Here is a 25202-nt window from a genome sequence, read left to right on the forward strand (position 1 = left end):
GCCATAAGCACATTGCTCGAGCCACTGAGGTTGCTGAAATGTTAGCATTAATAGTGGCCGCTGAGGATTCCCAGGCCTTCTTCAGGAGTCCATCCATTTTCCGGTCCATGGGGTCTTTTAATTGTGAAGAATCCTCGAATGGAATAGATGTCTTCTTCACCACCTTGGCCACCTGGATGTCGACTTTTGGAATTTCATCCCAAAGTTTAGTCTCCTCTGGATTGAAGGCCAGTCTGCTCTTGAATTCCCTGGGAATATAGAGCTTTTTGTCACCTTCTTCCCATTCCTCCTTGATCAGATCTTGAAGGTAAGAATTCACCGGGAAAATCTTTCTTTTCCTGGCCCTTAATCCGCCGAACATCTCGTCCTGTATAGAACGTTTCGGCTCCTCCTCCTCCACTGCCATGGTCTGCCTTAGTGCAGTAAGGAGCGAGTCCAGCTGATCCGAGGAAAACAGGTATTTCCTTGGCTCCTCTGACATCGAAGGGGGGATCTGATCCTCCCGATCGTCTGAAGGGTACCCGGTTTCTTCCTCTGAATCCGATACCAAGTGTACCCTGGTACGCTTGGACGGAGGGGAAGCGGGAACTGGAAGGGAAGGGGGCTGATTCATTCCGGCCGCCTGTACTTCCTCCCTGACGATGGTTCTCAGCTCTTCCAGGAAGGATGGTTGTTCTTCCTTCAGGATCCTTGCTAAGCAATCCATGCAGAGGGCCTTTTTATACGACTCAGACAGCTTTTTTGTGCATGTCGCACACTTCTTAGTTTTTTTCTTGGTGTCTCCATGCGGTCTATGTCCCGCCTCCTTTTCCACCTTAATAGGGGGAGAAGGAGATATAAAAACCAGCCTAGGGGGAACTATACACCTGCCAGCCGGATACTACTTACATTAGTCTGGACGAGGGGGTCAGCTACCGCATCTAGCTTGCTTACACCTTGGCCTTCCATGATGCAACCGCCACATAAGCATTCATCATAGCATTTAAATAAGGTTCCTACCTTACAGGCCCTCCCCTCATCGCCGCCGGGACCGCCTCCTCTTCTGGGGGACTCTTCCATAGAAAAATCAACCCCACATGCGAGGCCCCAAACCGAGGCCTCCAGCATGTATGCGCGCTGCCATCTTGGACGCGTCACTTCCGGGTCATCAGGAAGTGACGCCGATCGCATCATCGAGGAGGGCGGAGCCGCTGCTGAGCGCAGAGCTCCGTTGGAGAAGCCGCTCAGCGTCCGGGTACCTGCGGCCTGCTCAGGAAAAAAAGGTACCGGACAAGCTAGGGGACCCCTTCCCAGAGGGGTGCTGGCTTTTAGGCCCCACGGAGGCTGAAGAGGAGAGGCAAGAGCCCCCCGACCAGCCTCGGCCTAGTGTTTGCTCCCTACGTTTAGCAGGGATCCACTCACTGCTCCTATCCCTGTAGGGACAGGAAGAACACTGGTGGGAGGGTAGGGGAGGGGCCTTTTAACCTCTCACGCTTCCTGTCCCTACAGAGATCCAATAGGACATCCTCCAGTGGGTACTGTCATGGAGGGACGTCCTGGAAAAGTCAACTCTTATTAACGTTATGCGTGGTGTGAGCGATGAGGAAGAAGGTTCTGGCAGGACAGGAGTGGTCGGGACAACCATGGTCCCAGCGCCTGATTTACACCCACATCACAGAAACGTGAGGTATTGGGACCTCCCCGGGATTGGAACTCCAGGATTTAAGCCGATGGATTATCTGCAGTCAGTTAACTTCAATCAATACGACTTTTTTTTCATCATCACAAAGGAAACGTTTCAAAGAATGTCACATCCTCTTGGCCCAAGCCATCAAGTCCATGGGGAAGAAGTTCTACTTTCTGAGATCTAAAATAGACTCGGAAAGGATAGGACAGGACGCCTGAACAACGGAAACCAGACGGATCCGTTATGCCGCCCATAGACTTCTATTATGATGGAATGCAAAACGGAACGCCTCGTAAAGGCTTCCGTTTTATATGCAGTCATAGAATTCCGTTATTGTCCTGTTCCTGCTCCTAGAGGCTCCGTTCTTCCACCTCTGTCACCTACCTCCAAGTCTTGATTGACAGGGCCAGGCAGTGTTCGTATCCTCCTGCCGGCCCTGAGCACATGGTAAATCTCGCGCCTGCACCGTGCAGTATTGAGCGCAGGCGCAGTAAGGAAGTCGGCAGCCAGTGAGCGTCCTTCCTTCACTATGCCTGCGCCGAATACTGAACGGCACGGCACAGACGCGAGATTTAACATGCACTCAGGAGGATGCGAACGCTGCCTGGCCCTGTCAATCAAGACTTGGAGGGAGGTGGGAGAACGGAGCCTCTAGGAGCAGGAACAACGGAATCGGCTAGTTAGGTTCAGATGACGTTAGCACATCACTAATGTCAGCTGAATCTAATTTAGGTATTTCTGGTGACAGAAACCCTTTAATGTTGATATTCATGGATTTCATAAACCCTAAAAAAGCTGCAAAGGTAAATCATAAACCATGGATCGGCAAGGAAGGACACAGGAACCCAGCGTCGTCCAGCGATGGTGGTGAATGTGGCTCTGCAATGTCTCCCCATATTCAGGGTGCGCTTCCTATAAAGAACGACTTCCTAATAGATCATTACAATGGTCTCCACCGCTTATCATCACAGACTTTCAGGGTGGTTTGTGGCAGGAAGCACCTGGCGTTTAGTACCCACCTCCTACAGAACGGACGGTAGTCGCATAAAGCCCTGGATCAGGTTGTTGCACTTGTTTTATTGTCATTTATTCCCTTTTGGGTTGTGCGCTCACTATGGCGCCCCATGATGCCCTCGCTGACTTTAGTGCCCCTGTGATGCCCGCACTGACTCTGGCGGCCCCGGCCGCAGGTATTTACAACGTCCCATGATGAGAACAGATGAAATCCTCCTCCTGTATGAGAGGAATTTACCTTCGTCTCGCCCCCTCCGCTTTGTACAGGAAGGTAAGACGCCATAGCTGGGGCTCCTCCATGCTCGTCCTGCTGGAAGGAATGAGGTGCCCTGTGTACCCCGGATGCCACGTTATGTGACCTCTCGTCTACTGGGCAGAGCCACAGTCTATAAGCACCATACTGGCTGGGAGACCGTCCTAGCCCAGTAACCTGCTGTACTCAGAAAGTGCCGACGACTTCTTCACCCCGTCCCAGATACGAGCGGCATAGTGGAACCTGCAAAGAAGGAGAACGTGATTATTCTGATGCAGAGAAAGTGCAATTCCTTTAATCCGGCATCTGATTTTCCAAAACTTTTGGCCACAGAACTGTAAATTATTGAAAGTGTCTCTCTATCCTGACAGGTGGGCTTCACACATTCACGATCCCCTTACCAGTTCTTTTCCGTCAGGATGGTATGTGAAAGCTGCGGCCGTGACATGGACATAATCTGGCTTCGGAGTTTACTGATCATGGTGTGGAAGCTGGGGTGCCCCTTGTACGCCGGCAGGACAGGGAACGCTGGATTTCCTCCTGATCCTGCAAAAGAAATACAGAATGGTGGATATAATAACGGATAGATAAATCTGCTGCATTTCATCCGTACACACACCGTGGTATCGAACACTAGACAGCAGCAGATCGGGGCGGCCTCCGTGGATGCCACAGATGACAATCAGATCTGAGAACTTGTGGACAAGTCTGCTCCTTCATCGCTTTGTCACGTTCCTCATTCTTAGACAATTATTTGTAGTGTATCCTGCTGAAAGGGGTCATTGCCATGAAGGGGGGGGGGGGGTTCTTGTCAGTACAATGGTCGGGTAGGTGGTACGTGTCCCATCCACATGATGCCAGGAGCCAAAGTTTCCAGCAGAACATTGCCCGTATGATCACACTGCCGTCTGCCTTCTTCCCATAGTGCACCGGGTGCCATCTCCTCCCCAGGTAAGTGACGCACACACCCAGCCATCAGACCAGGCCGCCTTCATCCATGGCAGGTCTGATTCTCAGGTGCCAATTATTGGCACTTTTTGAAGAGGACAGAGGTCACCATGAGCAGTCTTATCAGTCTGTGGCCACACAGCGAGCTGCGATGCCCGGTGTGTCCTGACGCGTCTCTGACAGCAGGCTGCCACTCTACAGCAGCTCTTCTATGGGACTGGACCAGGCGGCTAGCCTTCGCTCACCACACAGCAATGAGCCTTGGACGCCCCCGACACTGCTGCCGGCTTACCGGACGTACTTTGATGAACCATTTTTGGACCATCCATTCTGAAGATGCTGAGGCCCAGACACAGTCACTCAGATCATTAGGCTTGTTCGTCTTTCCGCCATTATGACTAGATGATGTTATTCACGTCACCTGCAGATCTGGAAGAGAATTGTGACCTACCTGCTCTGGAGTTGGCTTCATCAGTATCGTTCTCCATGGTTGGTATTAGAAATAAATTCACTTCCGATTCCAGGAAGTCATAGGGTAACCCAGGAAAGATGTTGCAGTCCAACATGGAGACGGTGCCTTCAAGAGAAGAGACATGGGAGCAGGGGCTAAATTACAGCGATTAAACATAGTCTGCAGATGAGGCCTTATATTAGCCATAGGACCCCTTCAGAGCAGTTTACAAGTGATGGCCTATGGTCAGGCTATCGATATCTGACCGGCAGGAGTGACACCCGGCACCCTCCCCGATCAGCCTATGCCCGTTGTGTAGTGGACGGAGCTGGTTACTGACGTGCTGCTCCAATGAGGAGACCGTAACAAGTGAATGGAGCCAAGTAGGTTCATTACTGCAGAACAGCTAATCAGCGGGAGGGCAGGGTGTGCGACCCCTGCCAATCAGATAGTGAAGATCTATACTGAGGTTAGGCCATGACTTCTGAAAGAGTGGACAGCCCCTTTAACTCGTCATCAGCACTGTGGTTCACATCCAGCCCGTGTGTCCGTGGTGTCAGCTTGTGGCGACCTTACCTTTGTACCGCAGGCGCGAGTGAAGCATGAGCTTGTCAACCACCATGTTCATCTGCTTCAAGGTGCGGGGACAGAAGTCTTCTCTTTTGGCTTTATTTTGTAGGAACACTGAAAAGGAAGATCGATAATGGTAGAAGAGATCCAGTGACAGGACCACCTACCTGCATAACGAAAATGGAGAGTACCTAACAAGAGGCGCTAGAGAGGAGACAGCAGAAGACAAGCCATATTCCATGGATATTTAATGAAGGCTGAAGTTAGTGGAGGGATTAGTGCTTCTAGGGAATCTCTCCGACCCGGAGGAACAACTGCGCCGAGGGCGGCCCAGCCGCTGGGGGACACAACTGCGCCGAGGGCGGCCCAGCCGCTGGGGGACACAACTGCGCCGAGGGCGGCCCAGCCGCTGGGGGACACAACTGCGCCGAGGGCGGCCCAGCCGCTGGGGGACACAACTGCGCCGAGGGCGGCCCAGCCGCTGGGGGACACAACTGCGCCGAGGGCGGCCCAGCCGCTGGGGGACACAACTGCGCCGAGGGCGGCCCAGCCGCTGGGGGACACAACTGCGCCGAGGGCGGCCCAGCCGCTGGGGGACACAACTGCGCCGAGGGCGGCCCAGCCGCTGGGGGACACAACTGCGCCGAGGGCGGCCCAGCCGCTGGGGGACACAACTGCGCCGAGGGCGGCCCAGCCGCTGGGGGACACAACTGCGCCGAGGGCGGCCCAGCCGCTGGGGGACACAACTGCGCCGAGGGCGGCCCAGCCGCTGGGGGACACAACTGCGCCGAGGGCGGCCCAGCCGCTGGGGGACACAACTGCGCCGAGGGCGGCCCAGCCGCTGGGGGACACAACTGCGCCGAGGGCGGCCCAGCCGCTGGGGGACACAACTGCGCCGAGGGCGGCCCAGCCGCTGGGGGACACAACTGCGCCGAGGGCGGCCCAGCCGCTGGGGGACACAACTGCGCCGAGGGCGGCCCAGCCGCTGGGGGACACAACTGCGCCGAGGGCGGCCCAGCCGCTGGGGGACACAACTGCGCCGAGGGCGGCCCAGCCGCTGGGGGACACAACTGCGCCGAGGGCGGCCCAGCCGCTGGGGGACACAACTGCGCCGAGGGCGGCCCAGCCGCTGGGGGACACAACTGCGCCGAGGGCGGCCCAGCCGCTGGGGGACACAACTGCGCCGAGGGCGGCCCAGCCGCTGGGGGACACAACTGCGCCGAGGGCGGCCCAGCCGCTGGGGGACACAACTGCGCCGAGGGCGGCCCAGCCGCTGGGGGACACAACTGCGCCGAGGGCGGCCCAGCCGCTGGGGGACACAACTGCGCCGAGGGCGGCCCAGCCGCTGGGGGACACAACTGCGCCGAGGGCGGCCCAGCCGCTGGGGGACACAACTGCGCCGAGGGCGGCCCAGCCGCTGGGGGACACAACTGCGCCGAGGGCGGCCCAGCCGCTGGGGGACACAACTGCGCCGAGGGCGGCCCAGCCGCTGGGGGACACAACTGCGCCGAGGGCGGCCCAGCCGCTGGGGGACACAACTGCGCCGAGGGCGGCCCAGCCGCTGGGGGACACAACTGCGCCGAGGGCGGCCCAGCCGCTGGGGGACACAACTGCGCCGAGGGCGGCCCAGCCGCTGGGGGACACAACTGCGCCGAGGGCGGCCCAGCCGCTGGGGGACACAACTGCGCCGAGGGCGGCCCAGCCGCTGGGGGACACAACTGCGCCGAGGGCGGCCCAGCCGCTGGGGGACACAACTGCGCCGAGGGCGGCCCAGCCGCTGGGGGACACAACTGCGCCGAGGGCGGCCCAGCCGCTGGGGGACACAACTGCGCCGAGGGCGGCCCAGCCGCTGGGGGACACAACTGCGCCGAGGGCGGCCCAGCCGCTGGGGGACACAACTGCGCCGAGGGCGGCCCAGCCGCTGGGGGACACAACTGCGCCGAGGGCGGCCCAGCCGCTGGGGGACACAACTGCGCCGAGGGCGGCCCAGCCGCTGGGGGACACAACTGCGCCGAGGGCGGCCCAGCCGCTGGGGGACACAACTGCGCCGAGGGCGGCCCAGCCGCTGGGGGACACAACTGCGCCGAGGGCGGCCCAGCCGCTGGGGGACACAACTGCGCCGAGGGCGGCCCAGCCGCTGGGGGACACAACTGCGCCGAGGGCGGCCCAGCCGCTGGGGGACACAACTGCGCCGAGGGCGGCCCAGCCGCTGGGGGACACAACTGCGCCGAGGGCGGCCCAGCCGCTGGGGGACACAACTGCGCCGAGGGCGGCCCAGCCGCTGGGGGACACAACTGCGCCGAGGGCGGCCCAGCCGCTGGGGGACACAACTGCGCCGAGGGCGGCCCAGCCGCTGGGGGACACAACTGCGCCGAGGGCGGCCCAGCCGCTGGGGGACACAACTGCGCCGAGGGCGGCCCAGCCGCTGGGGGACACAACTGCGCCGAGGGCGGCCCAGCCGCTGGGGGACACAACTGCGCCGAGGGCGGCCCAGCCGCTGGGGGACACAACTGCGCCGAGGGCGGCCCAGCCGCTGGGGGACACAACTGCGCCGAGGGCGGCCCAGCCGCTGGGGGACACAACTGCGCCGAGGGCGGCCCAGCCGCTGGGGGACACAACTGCGCCGAGGGCGGCCCAGCCGCTGGGGGACACAACTGCGCCGAGGGCGGCCCAGCCGCTGGGGGACACAACTGCGCCGAGGGCGGCCCAGCCGCTGGGGGACACAACTGCGCCGAGGGCGGCCCAGCCGCTGGGGGACACAACTGCGCCGAGGGCGGCCCAGCCGCTGGGGGACACAACTGCGCCGAGGGCGGCCCAGCCGCTGGGGGACACAACTGCGCCGAGGGCGGCCCAGCCGCTGGGGGACACAACTGCGCCGAGGGCGGCCCAGCCGCTGGGGGACACAACTGCGCCGAGGGCGGCCCAGCCGCTGGGGGACACAACTGCGCCGAGGGCGGCCCAGCCGCTGGGGGACACAACTGCGCCGAGGGCGGCCCAGCCGCTGGGGGACACAACTGCGCCGAGGGCGGCCCAGCCGCTGGGGGACACAACTGCGCCGAGGGCGGCCCAGCCGCTGGGGGACACAACTGCGCCGAGGGCGGCCCAGCCGCTGGGGAATAGGACTCGCCAGGTATCATCGTTTTACCTCTGCACCGACCAGGCATGCATTTGTATCTCTCCATGCCCATTTTCATATTGGAAGGGAAAGTAATATAGGAGGGAGGAGTAGTCCCCTTCCTGGTGGTCTACAGTACAAGAAGTGGTTAATATTTGCTCACTAGTGGTCTAGGGTAAAAGAGAGATTAATATGTGATCCCTGGTGGTCTAGGACAGGCATGGGCAAACTGCGGCTCTCCAGCTGTTGTAAAACTACAAATCCCATCATGCCCTGCTGTAGGCTGATAGCTGTAGGCAGACTGGGAGTTGTAGTTCTAAGATTTGACTCTCCGTTGGTCTACTGTAAAGAGGGGGTTAATATTTGATTCCCTGGTGATCTGGGGACATGCCTCCTTCCGTGATGGTCTAGGACAGACACCAGACACTACCACCAGTTGGTGCGGGGGTCACTCACATGGCAGGCTCACGATGTGCACAGCTACCCTTCATGACCTGCACTGATCATAGCGCTCGGTGTCTGGCAGGGACTGGCAGTGCCATGGATCCGCCAGGTCAGTAAGGACACAGGGGTCTGGTGAGGCTGGAGGCCCCCGACTCTGGACAATAACCTGAAAGGTTCATCTTACAGCCTGAAGTGAAGTACAGCTCCATACTGAGCCAACAGCTGCCCATCCCCCACAGCTCCTACCCATGATAAGGCCCATTAGTTCTGATACATCATTGAGCTTGTTAACCCCTTATACACAGTATATCATGACTTACCTATGTGGGGGTAATACTCGATGCCTTCATCCCCTCCAGATGACCCACTAGACTCATGACTGGGAGAAGGGGTAGACGGTTTCAGCATCTCGGCGGTCTGCAGGAACCTAGACATAAAGGAAGACGGATATAAAGATCTAGTTATTACATAACATTACAGTGTCCCTGAAGCTGCTCAGTGCACAAAGGGTTAACCAGCCAGGATCAGAGCGGTGCTGGGGGGCTGCTGGTGCCCTGGGATTATGTCATGCAGAGGAAGGGGCGCAATGGGGCAAGAGAAGCACCTAGATGCCACAGTGAGCATGGACAATGTAATCTAAGGGGTTAAACTGGATGGACCCGGGGGGCGAGGTATCAGCACCAGGGGCCGAGGCGGTCACATCTCCTGAGCTCGCGCCTTACGAGAAGTGAGGGACCTTCTGTAACCGCGCCCAGATCTTACCGGTACAAGTTAAAGTCTGTGAACCAGTCCTGGACCACGACGACGACATGACAGACCGTGAACAAGAAGGCCGCGATCTGTAAGGACTGGAAGCAAAAGATGGTCAGGGGAGGAGGCGGCCGCGCTGAAACATGGCCATCGGGGCTTTTTTGCAATAAAATTAATTGGTTTTGCAGAACGGTTTTGTGAAACCACTGCCATTTTTGGCCTCGTTTCTGACTTCCGCGCGTTAGTACCACTTTTTGTGCGACTGCGTTTGGTTTGTTGGCAATTCCCTTTTCTGAACGTTATAAATGACTAAATATTTCTGTAAAAGGTTAAACCAGAATAATGACCAGCCTCTGCTAACCTCCGCTGCACCTCTTCCCACCTCAGGCCACAAGATGGCGCACGTCTGCTGTGGAGGATACCCACTAGGGATGAGCGAATCCACTGCGGATGAAATATCCAAAGTCGATTCACATAAAACTTCGTTAGAATACTGTACGGAGCGAGCGCTCTATACGGTATTAGAACGTATTGGCTCCTGTGAGTCGAAGTTATTACTTCGCGAACTTCAGAAATTAATTTCTACTGTAAAAAAAACTTTTACCGAAATCGGGTTCAGATCCAAGTGGTGCCTTGAAGTTATTATCCGAAGTCTCGCGAAACTTCGCAATGTAATAACTTCAACTCATCGGAGCCAATACATTCTAATACTGCATGGAGCGCTAGCTCTGTACCGTATTCTAACGAAGTTGTATGCAAATCGACTTTGGACGTTTCATCCAAAGTAGATTCACTCATCCCTAATACCCACCCATTCTATAGACCATTGGTGGCGAACCTATGGCACGGGTGCCAGAGGCGGCACTCAGAGCCCTCTCTGTGGTCACCCAGGCCCTGGAAAAAGTCTATGGTCTACCAATATGCCTTCGACTTCTCCTGCCATTTATCGGCGCAGGGCGCACTACGAGCGGCACTATGGGCGGCGCAGGGCGCACTACGAGCGGCACTATGGGCGGCGCAGGGCGCACTACGAGCGGCACTATGGGCGGCGCAGGGCGCACTACGAGCGGCACAGGCAGCGCACTGAATGTAGGCAGGCTATTAAAGCTACATGATAAAGTACATGGCAGATACACTGTACTGGACTGTAGTATTCAGATTAAATTGCCGTGTCGGCACTTTTTGATACATAAGTGGGTTTTGGGTTGCAGTTTGGGCACTCGGTCTCTAAAAGGTTCACCACCACTGCCATTAGACATTGGATGCTGCGTGCTGCCACCTAGAGGTTGTCTGCTGCTCCACCACTCACCTGCATCTCCACATAAGTGTGTGGCAGATTGTATTCGGGGGGCAGTTTCCGGTCGTTATTGATCAGATGGTCCAATATGGCCGGACTCAGGATGGGCTGAGGAACAGAAGTAAACCTATTTATACCATGCACTGCGCCACTCCTCTGCCCACGTCATGCCCGTCTTCTGCATTTACCTGCGTGTCCAGGAAGATAATCCTCTCCTGACTGATGAAGAAGTCGATGCCGCTCGTCTGGTTCCCAGCTCGCTCTCTCACCTCTTGACTTTGCATCCTGAAGACGTACGCCCTGAGGGAGACAGAAGGTTCGGGGGGCAAGGGGTTATATGGAGACATCAAAGGACCAGTGCTTCTCAATGTACCTGCACTAGAGACATCAAAGGAAGGGACAAGAGACTTTACAGCATTAGCACAGCCCCCAACCATGACCTGCCTGGATGTGCCGGCCTCCTCACCAGGCGGGTCAGCAGTCGGGGGACCTGCATCTATCACACACTGGGCTCCTTCCACCTCCACAGAGCACTTGGAGACGCCCCTTTAAGATGATGATGGCTGCAGGTTAAATAACGAGAGCATTCCCCCCGAGATTTCAGCTGCTCTATGTAACGCTGAGGACACGCTCAGCACATCGGGGGCCTCACCTCTGGTCGTCATCTGGAGAGTTGGCAGACAGAAGGGACATCATGGTGGACTTGCCGGAGCCCTGGAGGCCAAGGATGCCGACAACCAGGACGTCTGTCTGATCCAGCAAGAACTGAAACAGAAGAAGAAGAAGAAGTACAACACACACGGCATGGATATACCGACAACACGGGCGTACGCCGGGCGCCAACTGCGTCACCAGGACACAATGGAAGGGGGGATTATTCTGTGGTCACTGTGGCCATCAAAGGGTTAAACCGTCAGGATGGGAATTTCCTCGGAACCCGGCTGCTAGAGCAGAGGCCGTATTAGCAAGGGGTTAAAACAAGTTTAAATGGCTGCAAGTTATGAGAAAGACTAGATTGTAAATTCAGCGCTGATCACGTTCCCGGAACCAGACGTGTCAATTCACCAAGACGCCAACAGGAGGCAGCAGGGGCCCCAGGGAGCAGAACCATTGCTGTATCTGCAGGACATGTCTGATGAGAAGTCAGTGACGCTGTAAGGAAAGTCCTCACCTCAATGGCGCTGTCACACCAGTTCATGTACTCATCCACCAGCTTAATGCTGTGCTTCATCTTCTGAGGGGGCATCAGCTTCGCCTGACCGACCACCGCTGTAAGGAGGGGACAGATGTACACAGTGACTGCACCAGCAGAATAGTGAGTGCAGCTCTGGAGTATAATACAGGATGTAACTCAGGATCAGTACAGGATAAGTAATGTATGTACACAGTGACTGCACCAGCAGAATAGTGAGTGCAGCTCTGGAGTATAATACAGGATGTAACTCAGGATCAGTACAGGATAAGTAATGTATGTACACAGTGACTGCACCAGCAGAATAGTGAGTGCAGCTCTGGAGTATAATACAGGATGTAACTCAGGATCAGTACAGGATAAGTAATGTATGTACACAGTGACTGCACCAGCAGAATAGTGAGTGCAGCTCTGGAGTATAATACAGGATGTAACTCAGGATCAGTACAGGATAAGTAATGTATGTACACAGTGACTGCACCAGCAGAATAGTGAGTGCAGCTCTGCAGTATAATACAGGATGTAACTCAGGATCAGTACAGGATAAGTAATGTATGTATACAGTGACTGCACCAGCAGAATAGTGAGTGCAGCTCTGGAGTATAATACAGGATGTAACTCAGGATCAGTACAGGATAAGTAATGTATGTATACAGTGACTGCACCAGCAGAATAGTGAGTGCAGCTCTGGAGTATTATACAGGATGTAACTCAGGATCAGTACAGGATAAGTAATGTATGTACACAGTGACTGCACCAGCAGAATAGTGAGTGCAGCTCTGGAGTATAATATAGGATGTAACTCAGGATCAGTACAGGATAAGTAATGTATGTACACAGTGACTGCACCAGCAGAATAGTGAGTGCAGCTCTGGAGTATAATACAGGATGTAACTCAGGATCAGTACAGGATAAGTAATGTATGTACACAGTGACTGCACCAGCAGAATAGTGAGTGCAGCTCTGGAGTATAATACAGGATGTAACTCAGGGAAGGATTTTTTGTCTAGGAGTATATACAGAATGGCGCTGCTGCTAATATACAGGTCTGATGCAAATGACTGGGTTAGAGGGTGATCATAAACAGTCCGCACTTACGATCCACGTTACCGCCGGCATTCGCCGCTGCAGCCGCCATGCCCCTGTTCTGTATCTGATACACGGGCTGTGTTGGGCGCTGTCCTTCTTTCTCCACCTTGGCTGTGGCGGCTGTCGGCGTGAGGCTGGCGCCCTCTGCTGTCGGGGCCGGCTTACCCTCCTCTCTGGCCTTCATAAGTACGATGGGCTTTTCCAGAGCAGGCGGGGCTGACGTCGGCTTTGGCTATAACAGCAGAAGAAAACAACGTCAACCACACCCAGCCCCGCCGGACCGGCCCACCGCTGCATGGCGCCCCCATCTTGGCCATATGGCGCCACTAGCGTCAGCCAGAGGCAAGATCTACAGCAGCTAGCTACTCCGATTAATGGGGGCAGGGAATCCAACCCCTAATAATGTGCATGGAAAGGGTGGGCAACCTGTTTAACCCCTTAATGACGCACACAGAACTGCTTTATATTCCCATGGATTTTGCCGTATGAGGGCTTGTGTTTTTTGCAGGATGAGATGAGTTTTTAATGGCGCCATTTTTGGCTACATATAATGGATTGTCGAAGGGCTCGTGCACACGTATGTATGTTGCGGTCTGCAAAACACAGATCCGCAAAAAAAAAAAAAACAGATGACATCCGTGTGACATCCGTATTGCATCTGTTTTTTTTTTTTGCAGATCCATTGTTACAACGCCTATGCTTGTCCACAAAACAGAAAAACGGAACGCACACGGAGTCATTTCAGTTTTTTTTTTGCGGACCAGTGAAGTGAATGGTTCTGTATACGGACCTGTAAAAAGACGGAACGGACAGAAAATACGGTCACGTACATGAGCCCTAACCTTTGTTCCTCCTCTCTTTTTATGGCGCTCATCGTGCGGTATAAATGACATCTCTGAGTCGTTACGATTTCAGCGATACCCTTTTTAAAAAGGGGCTGTGCACCAATTTCCAGACCTCTCATACTGGTGGGACCCACGCTGGTGATCATACCTGATCCCGGCCTCCGCTGCTTATCTAAGGACCCTCAGCGGTCGTCCGCTCCCCTTGGATCACATGACCATTTGCCGGGGGAGAGAACGAGCCGATACCCAGCAGGTACGATAACCAAGGTGGGGTCCAGCCAGTCTGAGAAGCCTGGAAATTAGTACGCAACCCCTATTTAAAAAAAAATATTATTTTTTCAGTCACCACATCTTATGTAGTTTTTTAATATTTTTCATAATACATTTTGTAAAAATAGATTTTTATTTTGCATTTTTTTCCCCTGTGATTTCCGTTTTTTATAGTCCCGCTATGGGATTCTTTCATCCCTTGTATAATACACTGCGATACAGACAGGCAGCGTATTAGGTACTGCCTTAGGCAAGGCCCTACAGGCTCACGTACATGGCAGACCTGGGGGCATTTGTGAGGCCCCCCAACTACCATGGCAAGCCATTGGTACCCTGCGATCCTGTCATGGGGGCACCGGTGGGCTGACAGAGGGTGCTCCTGCCTTTACTGTCGGAGGAGCACACATCTATGGGGGGCATAAGCGACTGACTGAGACCCCGACTCAAATGCAGGGTCACTTACTTATTTTTTTTTCCTCTTGGAATCATTTTACTAAAAACCGCTGTTGATCAGCTCCAGCGGGCCCTCAGAGCTGGAATCCTCACATCCATGAGCTGCAGCTCCTCCCGCAGAAGACCCCATGAACGCGAGGCCTGCGCTGAGCAGAGTCCTGAGCTCGGCTCCTTCTGTAGCCGAGCATAAATCGGTAAGTGACCCTGCATTTAGATCCGGAACCGCCACCAGTGTATGCCGCCCTGCAGTACGCACTGGGACTGGCGACAGGTTCAATGTTATAGAGTGCCCGCTTTGCCCCTCTACAGGCTCCAGCTACTTACCCGCTCTGCAGTGGGCTTCGCCAGGATGATGGGAGTCTTCTGCATGGTGTAGCCAGAGTTATCGTCATTTCCATCCTGAAAACAGAGAAACGGATGACTGTCTGCAACTGAGCAAGGTCCCCAGGAAAGCAGTGGGAATCTGCACTGTCACCAGTGTAATACGTGATGCTGCCACCAGGTGTCAGTACAGTCCTGTAAATCCCGGGACCGCCATGTGACTGTGTCCTCACCCATCTGTCTTGATCCCGGTCTCGTAACGTGGGGTCTCTCTCTCGGCCAGGTTCGGAGAGGTTCAGATTCCCGAAAGGGCCCTGGTCCATCCAGCGACGCCTCCTATTGCGCCCGGGGACGTACATACTGGGCTGGCTGTGTCCAGAGTCCGACATGATTCTGTGAGGGAAGCAAACGCCATGTAATACGGGGGCAGAAGGAGACCGCTGCTTCTGTCCGGGGGGGGGGGGGTTCTCATTATATATATATATATATATAACATACACTTCTGCAACTCTTTCAACACTGTTGCTTGCTTTCATTCACTGACAGCAAGCACAGATGTTTAAAATGGTGAGGAACTGAAATACAAAGGGTAACAGGCGCACGTGGATCACTCGTCATGTAATTAACTTCCCCAATGTAAGAAGAAAATGAAAGGAATGGCTGTAGGTCCAGGGGCCGAGCACTCAGCTCTCCCACAGCCCTGATAGTCGCTGCACAGAGCGGCCGCAGGACACACAGCCGCAGGAGACACAGGCACAGCGGCACGGGCGCAGGAGACACAGACGACGCAGGAGACACAGACACAGCCGCATGATACAGCGGCACGGGCGCAGGAGACACAGACGCATAATACAGCGGCAGAAGACACAGGCACAGCCGCATGATACAGCGGCACGGGCGCAGGAGACAGACGACGCAGCCGCATAATACAGCGGCACGGGTGCAGGAGACACAGACGACGCAGGAGACAGCTGCCACAGATGCAGGAGACACAGCCGCCACAGGAGACGCAGACATAGCCACATAATACAGCGGCACGGATGCAGGAGACGCAGACACATAATACAGCGGCATGGGCGCAGGAGACGCAGACGCAGGAGACACGCAGACGACACACAGCCGCCGCAGGGGACGCAGACGCCTCAGATGCAGCAGACGCAGGAGACACAGGCACGGGCGCAGGAGAAACAGCCGCATAATACAGCGGCAGGAGACACAGGCACAGCTCATGATACAGCGGCACGGGCGCAGGAGACACAGACGACGCAGGAGACAGCTGCCACAGATGCAGGAGACACAGCCGCCACAGGAGACGCAGGCACATAATACACCGGCACGGGAGCAGGCAACACAACCGACGCAGGACACAGCTGCCACAGATGCAGGAGACACAGCCGCCACAGGAGACGCAGACATAGCCACATAATACAGCGGCACGGATGCAGGAGACGCAGACACATAATACAGCGGCATGGGCACAGGAGACGCAGACGACACACAGCCGCCGCAGGGGACGCAGACGCCTCAGATGCAGCAGACGCAGGAGACACACAGCCGCAGCAGACGCCGCAGGAGACACAGCCGCCACAGAAGACGCATACGCCGCAGACGCAGGAGACACGCAGACGCCGCAGATGCAGCAGACGCAGGAGACACAGGCGCCACAGAAGACGCAGACGCCGCAGATGCAGCAGACACGCAGACGCCGCAGCAGACGCACACGCCGCAGATGCAGCAGACGCAGGAGACACACAGCCGCCACAGAAGACGCATACGCCGCAGATGCAGCAGACGCATACGCCGCAGATGCAGGAGACACACAGCCGCCACAGAAGACGCAGCAGATGCAGCAGACACACAGCCGCCATAGAAGACGCAGCAGACGCATACGCCGCAGATGCAGGAGACACACAGCCTCCGCAGACGCCGCAGGAGACGCAGACGCAGCCATAGCCACATAATACAGCGGCAGGAGACACACAGACTCCGCAGATGCAGGAGCCGCAGGCATAGCCACATAATACAGCGGCAGGAGACACACAGACTCCGCAGATGCAGGAGCCGCAGGCATAGCCACATAATACAGCGGCACGGGCGCAGGAGACACAGGGGAAGCAATTCATAGCGCACACCCTACCTGGGACAGGAGTCCCCCTCTTCTTCCGCTATCCTACCAGCCTCCGTCCGCCAGTCCTCCGGTAACTGTCTGCCCGTTATCACTCAGCAGCTCTCTCCTCTCGTCTGCTCTTCAGTGAATCAGGCAATGCCCAGACAGGAAAGAAATATCGCGCAAAACGTTCCGGGAGAGAAAGGTTCCTACCCGAACGCGCGGTCGCTATAGCAACCGAGCTGCAGCGCCTGACACTGGCCGAAGGAGAGAACTGCAGCCTGGAACTAAAACAGGTAACACAAGTCGCTTCAAAATTTGAAAAAGGAAAAATCCAAATGTAAAAATATTTTGTGACATAAAAATCGTTAGAAAATCTGCCTGAGGCTTAGTAATGGTCACGTGACCGCAGAGCGACAGGAGGGCGGGGCTTAGTACAGGGGTACAAGGAGCAGCAGCAGGCGGGAGACATGAGTGCGGGGTGTCCGTGCTCCAGCTCCATAGACTGCGGTCAGGGGCCCGGGTCGTCAGAGAGCTGCTCTTTGCACATTATAGAAGTATGTCCCCTGCCAGCCACTGTACCGCGGCGGGACACGGGCATTCTGGGAAATGTAGTTCTGCTCAGGATGTGGTAGATTTCCTGACTACAGCTCCCAGCATCCTCTGTGAACAACTTCCAGGTCACGTGTTCGTCTTCTCCGTGACTTTCTCTTGTTGGGGGATATTTCAGGTGGGATAGCTGCGCTGTGATTGGCTAGAGGAGTGCGTCACGTGACTCCCGACTCCTAAGGTGAGTCCTGGGCAAACTGGAGCGTCACCTACCTGCAGACTGTATACTGTAAGTGTCACTGAGCTGCCAGCAGCTACCGGCCGGCTCCTGCTGGGACTTGTGGTTCATCTGCAGCTTCAAATAACGAGATGTGTGTGAAGTAAAAGACTTCAGTCTACCTGTGACCCAGCAGAATAGTGAGTGCAGCTCTGGAGTATAATACAGGATGAGTAATGTATGTTCACAGTGACTCCACCAGCAGAATAGTGAGTGCAGCTCTGGAGTATAATACAGGATGTAACTCAGGATCAGTACAGGATAAGTAATGTATGTTCACAGTGACTCCACCAGCAGAATAGTGAGTGCAGCTCTGGAGTATAATACAAGATGTAACTCAGGATCAGTACAGGATAAGTAATGTATGTACACAGTGACTGCACCAGCAGAATAGTGAGTGCAGCTCTGGAGTATAATACAGGATGTAACTCAGGATCAGTACAGGATAAGTAATGTATGTACACAGTGACTGCACCAGCAGAATAGTGAGTGCAGCTCTGGAGTATAATACAGGATGTAACTCAGGATCAGTACAGGATAAGTAATGTATGTACACAGTGACTCCACCAGCAGAATAGTGAGTGCAGCTCTGGAGTATAATACAGGATGTAACTCAGGATCAGTACAGGATAAGTAATGTATGTACACAGTGACTGCACCAGCAGAATAGTGAGTGCAGCTCTGGAGTATAATACAGGATGAGTAATGTATGTTCACAGTGACTCCACCAGCAGAATAGTGAGTGCAGCTCTGGAGTATAATACAGGATGAGTAATGTATGTTCACAGTGACTCCACCAGCAGAATAGTGAGTGCAGCTCTGGAGTATAATACAGGATGTAACTCAGGATCAGTACAGGATAAGTAATGTAATGTATGTACACAGTGACTGCACCAGCAGAATAGTGAGTGCAGCTCTGGAGTATAATACAGGATGTAACTCCGGATCAGTACAGGATAAGTAATGTATGTACACAGTGACTGCACCAGCAGAATAGTGAGTGCAGCTCTGGAGTATAATACAGGATGTAACTCAGGATCAGTACAGGATAAGTAATGTATGTACACAGTGACTCCACCAGCAGAATAGTGAGTGCAGCTCTGGAGTATAATACAGGATGTAACCCAGGATCAGTACAGGATAAGTAATGTATGTACACAGTGACTGCACCAGCAGAATAGTGAGTGCAGCTCTGGGGTATAATAATGTGTATATATGCAGTGAGTGAATATTGTGTGTTTCCTTCTTCTCTTGTAGGTGATCTGTACCTGGACTTGTTCCTTGGTCATGGATCCCAGTCTGGGGTTTGAGGTTGGTGCTGAAGTGGAACTGAATGACAATCTCCCGGTTCTGGAGGACTTGGGTACAATTTCCCTGGTGCGTACAGTGGATTGTGTGACTTTTTGTCTTATCTTCTATAACAGGTCTTAGAATAATGTTTTCATTTTTGAGTTTCTTTGATTTGACCGTAGTGTCACCTCAGAATGGGTGGTTAGTATCTCAGTGGCAGACCAGCCACGTCTGAGATGTATGGAATGGATCTGTGGTCTCTTTCTCTTCATGTCTCGGGTGACTTTTATTCTTCCATGAAAGGTCTAGACCAGGGATGGCCAACCTGAGGCTCTCCAGCTGTTGCAAAACGACAACTCCCAGCATTCCCACACTGCCTACAGCAGGCCATATGGTTTTCATTATATTTTTACAAGATTTTTCAAAAATCTGAAACCTTTAATTAAAAAATAACTTTATTCTTATTGCTATACATTTTTTTTATGCCGTCTGACTGATCAGAGTCTCCAGGTCTGATTGTCCATACTTTTTGTGGGGTCAAACAGCCGGGATTTGTCTTGGCTGCTGCAGGGAGATGTCCGCCATGTTACACAGACAGCACCCACCTCGTATATAGGGCTCGGTTTTCTTACGATCTGTGATGTACAGTTGCATTATAGGTCATTAAGGGGTTAAGTCAGTCATGATGTCACATCTTGATTTTCTTTCTGTTGAGAACTTGAGATGATAGGATCTACAGTGTAGAAAGCCTTGGTAGATCTAAAGCAGAACATTTATTCAAATCAAAAAATTGTAGAGTTTTTAGTCCTGATGTCCCTGTGCTGACTTGTCTTCTTTATGTCCTGATTCTTCCACTAGGAGAATAAGCAGGACTTGCCAGCCTGGCATCATCTCCATTACGTAGAGGAGTCGAGTAGCGATGAAAGTCTGGACCATCAGCACGTGTTTCCCACATCTTCTAAGGTCAAGAACATGGAAACATCAAAACATATGCTTGAACTCAAGACTCAAACTGAAAGGAACCATCAGTGGGAGAGGAAGATGTTCTCCACCTCGGACAGTCTCTACATGGACCCCCCGCCTCTCGTTACAGAGAAGGACGACCGGTCCGTGGTATGGAGCGATGGATATGATCGTGAATCCCAGGATCAGACTTGTCCTATGGTGCCCAGTGTGGAAGAAATTGAGATCTCGCACTTGGAAATGGTACCATCTTCGAATTATACCTCTTCTCCCACGCGACCTGTAGAGCTATATTCTGAAATGATGTTGTCCCAAGAAGGTGATGAAGCAGAGCCATTAGGGAGGTACAGCTTCTATAACACAAAAACCCAGTGTACGGGAACGGTAAAGCCTGGGGTGGGAAGCCACAAATGTTCAAAGTGTGGACGTCAGTTTGGACGTATGTACAACCTGGAGAGCCATATGTGCATCAAGACGGCCCTGACCAGGGTTGGTGTGGATGATACAATGTCCGGTCATATGTCTGATATCAGTAATTCACTCGGCAAATGTGAGCAAAGTGAAGAGTCAATGGATAGATTGGAGAAGATGTGTGCTGAAGCCCAGAAGGAGCTTCACAACCTTCAGGAACTGTATGGGAAAGAAGAGGAGAAACCTCTACTAAGTTGTGCAGAATCCACTCAAGTAGATGGATCTCATCCTGATAAAGTCCTGAAGTACCAACGTTCTTTTAGTTGTGACCGCTGCGGGCGATGGTTTAGGAAAAGGTTCAATCTAGAGTCCCATGTCTGCTGCATTGACAAAAATATGAGCGCCCCTCAAAATACCATAGTTATGAAGCCCGATAGCTCAATAGCATTGAACATCCTTGGTTGTTCAGATCCAACTTACTCAACTCAAGATAGACGTCCTCGAAGTAAATGCGAAAGCCTTGACTGCGCCAACGAAGGGAAAGTCTTCACGTGCCAGTATTGTGGGAAAGTGTATAATAGACGAGCATCTTACGTCACTCACCTACGATGGCATTCGAAGGAGAAAGATCTGGTGTCCTCTGTGAATAAGTCCCTAGCTACAGGAGACCTTGAACCTCTCCTCACCACCATTAATAGGACTTCTGTGGGGTTAAAAAAGAAAACGGGGCCAACGTTTACATGCCAGGAATGTGGCCGAATCTTTTATAAGCGGTGCTTCTACTCTACCCACATTCTGTGGCATAGTAAAAGAAGAAATTCTGGTTCTGCTTTGGCTGCGCCATCTGTAAACCAAGTAGTGGAGGGTCAGGAGACAAGGGCAGCAGAAGCACAAGTCCCTGCTGTATCTCCTAAGCATCAGGGTAGGGGTGGGACGAAGAAGGTTGCTCCCGACAATGTGTTTACATGCCAGGAATGTGGGAGGGTGTTTTCCAAGCGCATGGCTTATTCCAACCATGCCCGTTGGCATATCAAGGAGAGAGAACTGGAGCTAAGCGTCAGAGGCATGGAGCATCAACTAAGGATGTCTTCCAATGGGGTTGGTAATAAACACAAACCTATTTCCAGCCTTCAGTTTGATCATTTTCAAGGTTACTGCAACCTGGTGAAACCTCTAAACTTGGGGGAGCAACAGAACATTTATATAAATGATGGGATGGCCGTAGATAATCCGCCGTATCAGCCGGTAGATTCTGGCCAGCAGAGGACTCCTGCCGAGGTCCCAGAATTCATCTTTGAGCTGGAAGTGGGGACAGAAAGTTTTCATGAGGGTTTAATAAACAGAGATGTTGAAGTTTCAGACATTGTTGGGGATGCGGAGGAGACCATATCAAGGACTCAAACCAGTTCCTCGACCAATGAACCCAGTGAGAGACCTGTTCTTTCTCGGGTCTTACCCTGTGAATTGTTGCGTCGGCTTTTAAAAAGGCAGAGGTGGCCTCACAGATGTCGTGACTGCGGCACATGCTTTTCTCAGGCCTGGAGGTTGAAGTTTCATCAATACAAGGGTACAATGTGGAGATCCAGGCACAAGAGGCACAGGTGTGAATGTGGCCGATCCCCGACGGGTTTACTGCACTTCCTGCGGCACCAGTTGCAGCATCTGAGCGACACAGCTTTTATCTGTGCTGTGTGCGGAAAGGTGCTGAGGGGTCACCAGCAGCTTCGGGCCCACAGTGGCGTGCACCCGCTGGTATGCCAATTCCACTGCAAATGTGGGGCGCAGTTTACAAAACTGACGAGGTATCTCTGGCATTCCTTATTGAATAAGACATGGAAGAGAAGAAGACCCCAACAGAAGAGACGTCCTAAACCATGATGAGATGTCTGCCCCTAGAGACAACCCTTTGCAGATGGGTCTGCCTCTATCTGTGGGTGGGTGTAATACTGCCACGTGCCGATTGCACTGGACTTCTCATATTATGGCGAGACGTTTTGCACAGTTTTATATATTGTACATAAAACATTAAAATCCTAAATTCTAGCAGACTGTGAACGACTTGCTTACATACACAGAACCATAGCTAAAGGAACAAGGTGGCCGGGTATCCTGTCTCCTTTGTGACTATCCCTTTAAAGTCTACTTTTAGTTAGAACTACTTGTGTCTAAATCATTAGTATCAATGAATATGAGAAATTTTGTAATTGGCAGAAAGTGACATCTTCCACACCTTCCAGCAGCATTCTGATCCCCTCTTTGTACATGTGATGAATTTACAGTTTATGTAATGATGTCGTCTATATAAAAGGTTGAGCCGGTGTATGTTATGGACAATGGTTGTTGACCCGCTGTGCCAACTAAAAGGTTTGACGTTGAGCTGTTCCTGAGGGCATTGTCTTGGCAGTCCCCTGGTAGTCATTCTTTAACCCCTATAAAGGATCTGGCCTTTGCTGCAGAGGACCTCTTGGAATAGTCCTTGTGTGGTTGGCAGCTGACCCATGGGGATCAAAGACACCGATGCAAAGAACCAGGTGATCAGCCTATACTTGTAGTTAGTTAACAGGCAGAGGTCAGGGCAGCCAGAGTTTGTTCAATTCCGATAAACTAGTTCGAGGTCACTTCAGGCAGCCAAGGATCAGTGCGGTATACAGGCTTAGGTCAGGGCAGCAGAGTATTAGAGTCAGTAAACAGGCAGAAGATCAGCACACGGGCAGACAGTCACACCTTTACTGGTTAAACTAGGAAGTTAAGCTCAGGTAAACTCCCACTCGAAAAGGAGCCTTAAATACTCAAAAACTTCTAGCTATAGGCAGTGGAAGAATTAGGACATGCACACACTGGCCCTTTAAGAGCCAAGAAGTGCGGACGCCCAAGGGTCTGGGATAGGAGGCCAGCCCAAAAAGCACAGGCTTGTGGTCTGCAGGAGCAGAATGAAACCCCTTCGGCTGGACTTGCTGTTATCTCCAGGTGAGCACTGAGGCGGACATCTGCAGTCAGCAGATCTCTTCATCCCTGCTAAGGTCTGCAGAAGAAGTGCCAGATCTGGGAGAAGTTTTCAACAGAAGTCAGCTGCAGGGACCCCAGAAGAAACAAAGGGGAGTTGTCTCTGGCAACAGGTCTATGGGGCTATCGTAGGGGCAACGTGGAGGTAATGTTTCAGCCTCCTTCTTATTGAAGACATTGATGTAGCTGTGGAACATGGACAGGCTGTACGAGTGTTGGCAGCATCAACGAAGAATCTTCCCCGAGTTCCCGTATAGGACAGGTATGTGCAGGCAGAGCCACGGTGTTCTCAGTAGCCGAGAACTGGTAGAAGCAGGTAGAACAAACAAGGAGATCTTCTCTATGTGGAGTCCCCCACCTGTAAGTCCAAGGGCTAGGTGACTAACTGAATAGACTCTTTGAGAGCCCCCCCACCAACAGAAGTGACCACAAAGGGCTTCTGAATGTGTATTTGGTATTGGTTCACCATGGCCTGATGTAGGAAGCTGCCTGATGAACCAGAATCTAGGAAGGCCGAGTGGTGAACAGATTACCACCACAGGACAGTATCCAGGGCCGTCTTTATTATTGATTGGACCCTGGGCAAGAATTTACTTGGGCCCCCTGGATCCCGCCTTCCCACACCGTAGCATGCAAACACGCCCTCCACCACAACACAAAAAAAAAAAATCCACACACCTGGTAGAGTAGTAAACTTTAATAATGATGAGGGGCCACTAGAGGTGTTCCTAGGCAGTAATGTAAATACGGCCTTTTTTATTGAAAAGGTAGTGTTTACATTAAAAAGCTTGCAGAGACTATACAGTCGTGGCCAAAAGTTTTGAGAATGACACAAATATTAGTTTTCACAAAGTTTGCCGCTAAACTGCTTTTAGATCTTTGTTTCAGTTGTTTCTGTGATGTAGTGAAATATAATTACACGCACTTCATACGTTTCAAAGGCTTTTATCGACAATTACATGACATTTATGCAAAGAGTCAGTATTTGCAGTGTTGGCCCTTCTTTTTCAGGACCTCTGCAATCCGACTGGGCATGCTCTCAATCATCTTCTGGGCCAATTCCTGACTGATAGCAACCCATTCTTTCATAATCACTTCTTGGAGTTTGTCAGAATTAGTGGGTTTTTGTTTGTCCACCCGCCTCTTGAGGATTGACCACAAGTTCTCAATGGGATTAAGATCTGGGGAGTTTCCAGGCCATGGACCCAAAATGTCAACGTTTTGGTCCCCGAGCCACTTAGTTATCACTTTTGCCTTATGGCACGGTGCTCCATCGTGCTGGAAAATGCATTGTTCTTCACCAAACTGTTGTTGGATTGTTGGAAGAAGTTGCTGTTGGAGGGTGTTTTGGTGCCATTCTTTATTCATGGCTGTGTTTTTGGGCAAAATTGTGAGTGAGCCCACTCCCTTGGATGAGAAGCAACCCCACACATGAATGGTCTCAGGATGCTTTACTGTTGGCATGACACAGGACTGATGGTAGCGCTCACCTTTTCTTCTCCAGACAAGCCTTTTTCCAGATGCCCCAAACAATCGGAAAGAGGCTTCATCGGAGAATATGACTTTGCCCCAGTCCTCAGCAGTCCATTCACCAAACTTTCTGCAGAAGATCAATCTGTCCCTGATGTTTCTTTTGGAGAGAAGTGGCTTCTTTGCTGCCCTTCTTGACACCAGGCCATCTTCCAAAAGTCTTGGCCTCACTGTGCGTGCAGATGCGCTCACACCTGCCTGCTGCCATTCCTGAGCAAGCTCTGCACTGGTGGCACTCCGATCCCGCAGCTGAATCCTCTTTAGGAGACGATCCTGGCGCTTGCTTGACTTTCTTAGACGCCCTGAAGCCTTCTTAACAAGAATTGAACCTTTTTCCTTGAAGTTCTTGATGATCCTATAAATCGTTGATTGAGGTGCAATCTTAGTAGCCACA

At 53.0% G+C, this 25202-nt stretch overlaps 2 protein-coding genes across 4 annotated transcripts; one reads left to right on the forward strand and one right to left on the reverse strand.

Moving 5' to 3' along the window:
• Positions 1-2723: 2723 nt before the first annotated feature.
• SMG9 (SMG9 nonsense mediated mRNA decay factor) lies at positions 2724-17213 on the reverse strand. Its single transcript, XM_040420358.1, has 14 exons — positions 16816-17213; positions 14912-15071; positions 14682-14756; positions 12799-13021; positions 11680-11777; positions 11161-11273; positions 10697-10808; positions 10521-10616; positions 9224-9309; positions 8782-8888; positions 4909-5016; positions 4333-4458; positions 3335-3479; positions 2724-3176 (listed from the first exon to the last, which is right to left on the reverse strand). Exons 2-14 carry the CDS (start codon positions 15065-15067, stop codon positions 3098-3100), a joined length of 1524 nt encoding a protein of 507 aa, XP_040276292.1. The 5' UTR covers positions 15068-15071; positions 16816-17213; the 3' UTR covers positions 2724-3097.
• Positions 17214-17248: 35 nt separating this feature from the next.
• Positions 17249-22583, forward strand: LOC120991549 (zinc finger protein 721-like). 3 transcript variants are annotated; one of them, XM_040420350.1, is made up of 3 exons: positions 17249-17342; positions 18869-18988; positions 19760-22583. In XM_040420350.1, exons 1-3 carry the CDS (start codon positions 17256-17258, stop codon positions 22151-22153), a joined length of 2601 nt encoding a protein of 866 aa, XP_040276284.1. In that variant the 5' UTR covers positions 17249-17255; the 3' UTR covers positions 22154-22583. The 3 variants fall into 3 exon arrangements, with proteins under 3 accessions (XP_040276284.1, XP_040276280.1, XP_040276276.1); XM_040420346.1 differs by lacking the exon at positions 17249-17342 and adding an exon at positions 17370-17616; XM_040420342.1 differs by lacking the exon at positions 17249-17342 and adding an exon at positions 17370-17575 and having other exon boundaries at positions 19760-22581.
• The last annotated feature ends 2619 nt before the right edge of the window (positions 22584-25202 follow it).

This window comes from Bufo bufo, chromosome 1 (assembly GCF_905171765.1).
Source record: "Bufo bufo chromosome 1, aBufBuf1.1, whole genome shotgun sequence".
Lineage (NCBI taxonomy): Eukaryota > Metazoa > Chordata > Amphibia > Anura > Bufonidae > Bufo > Bufo bufo.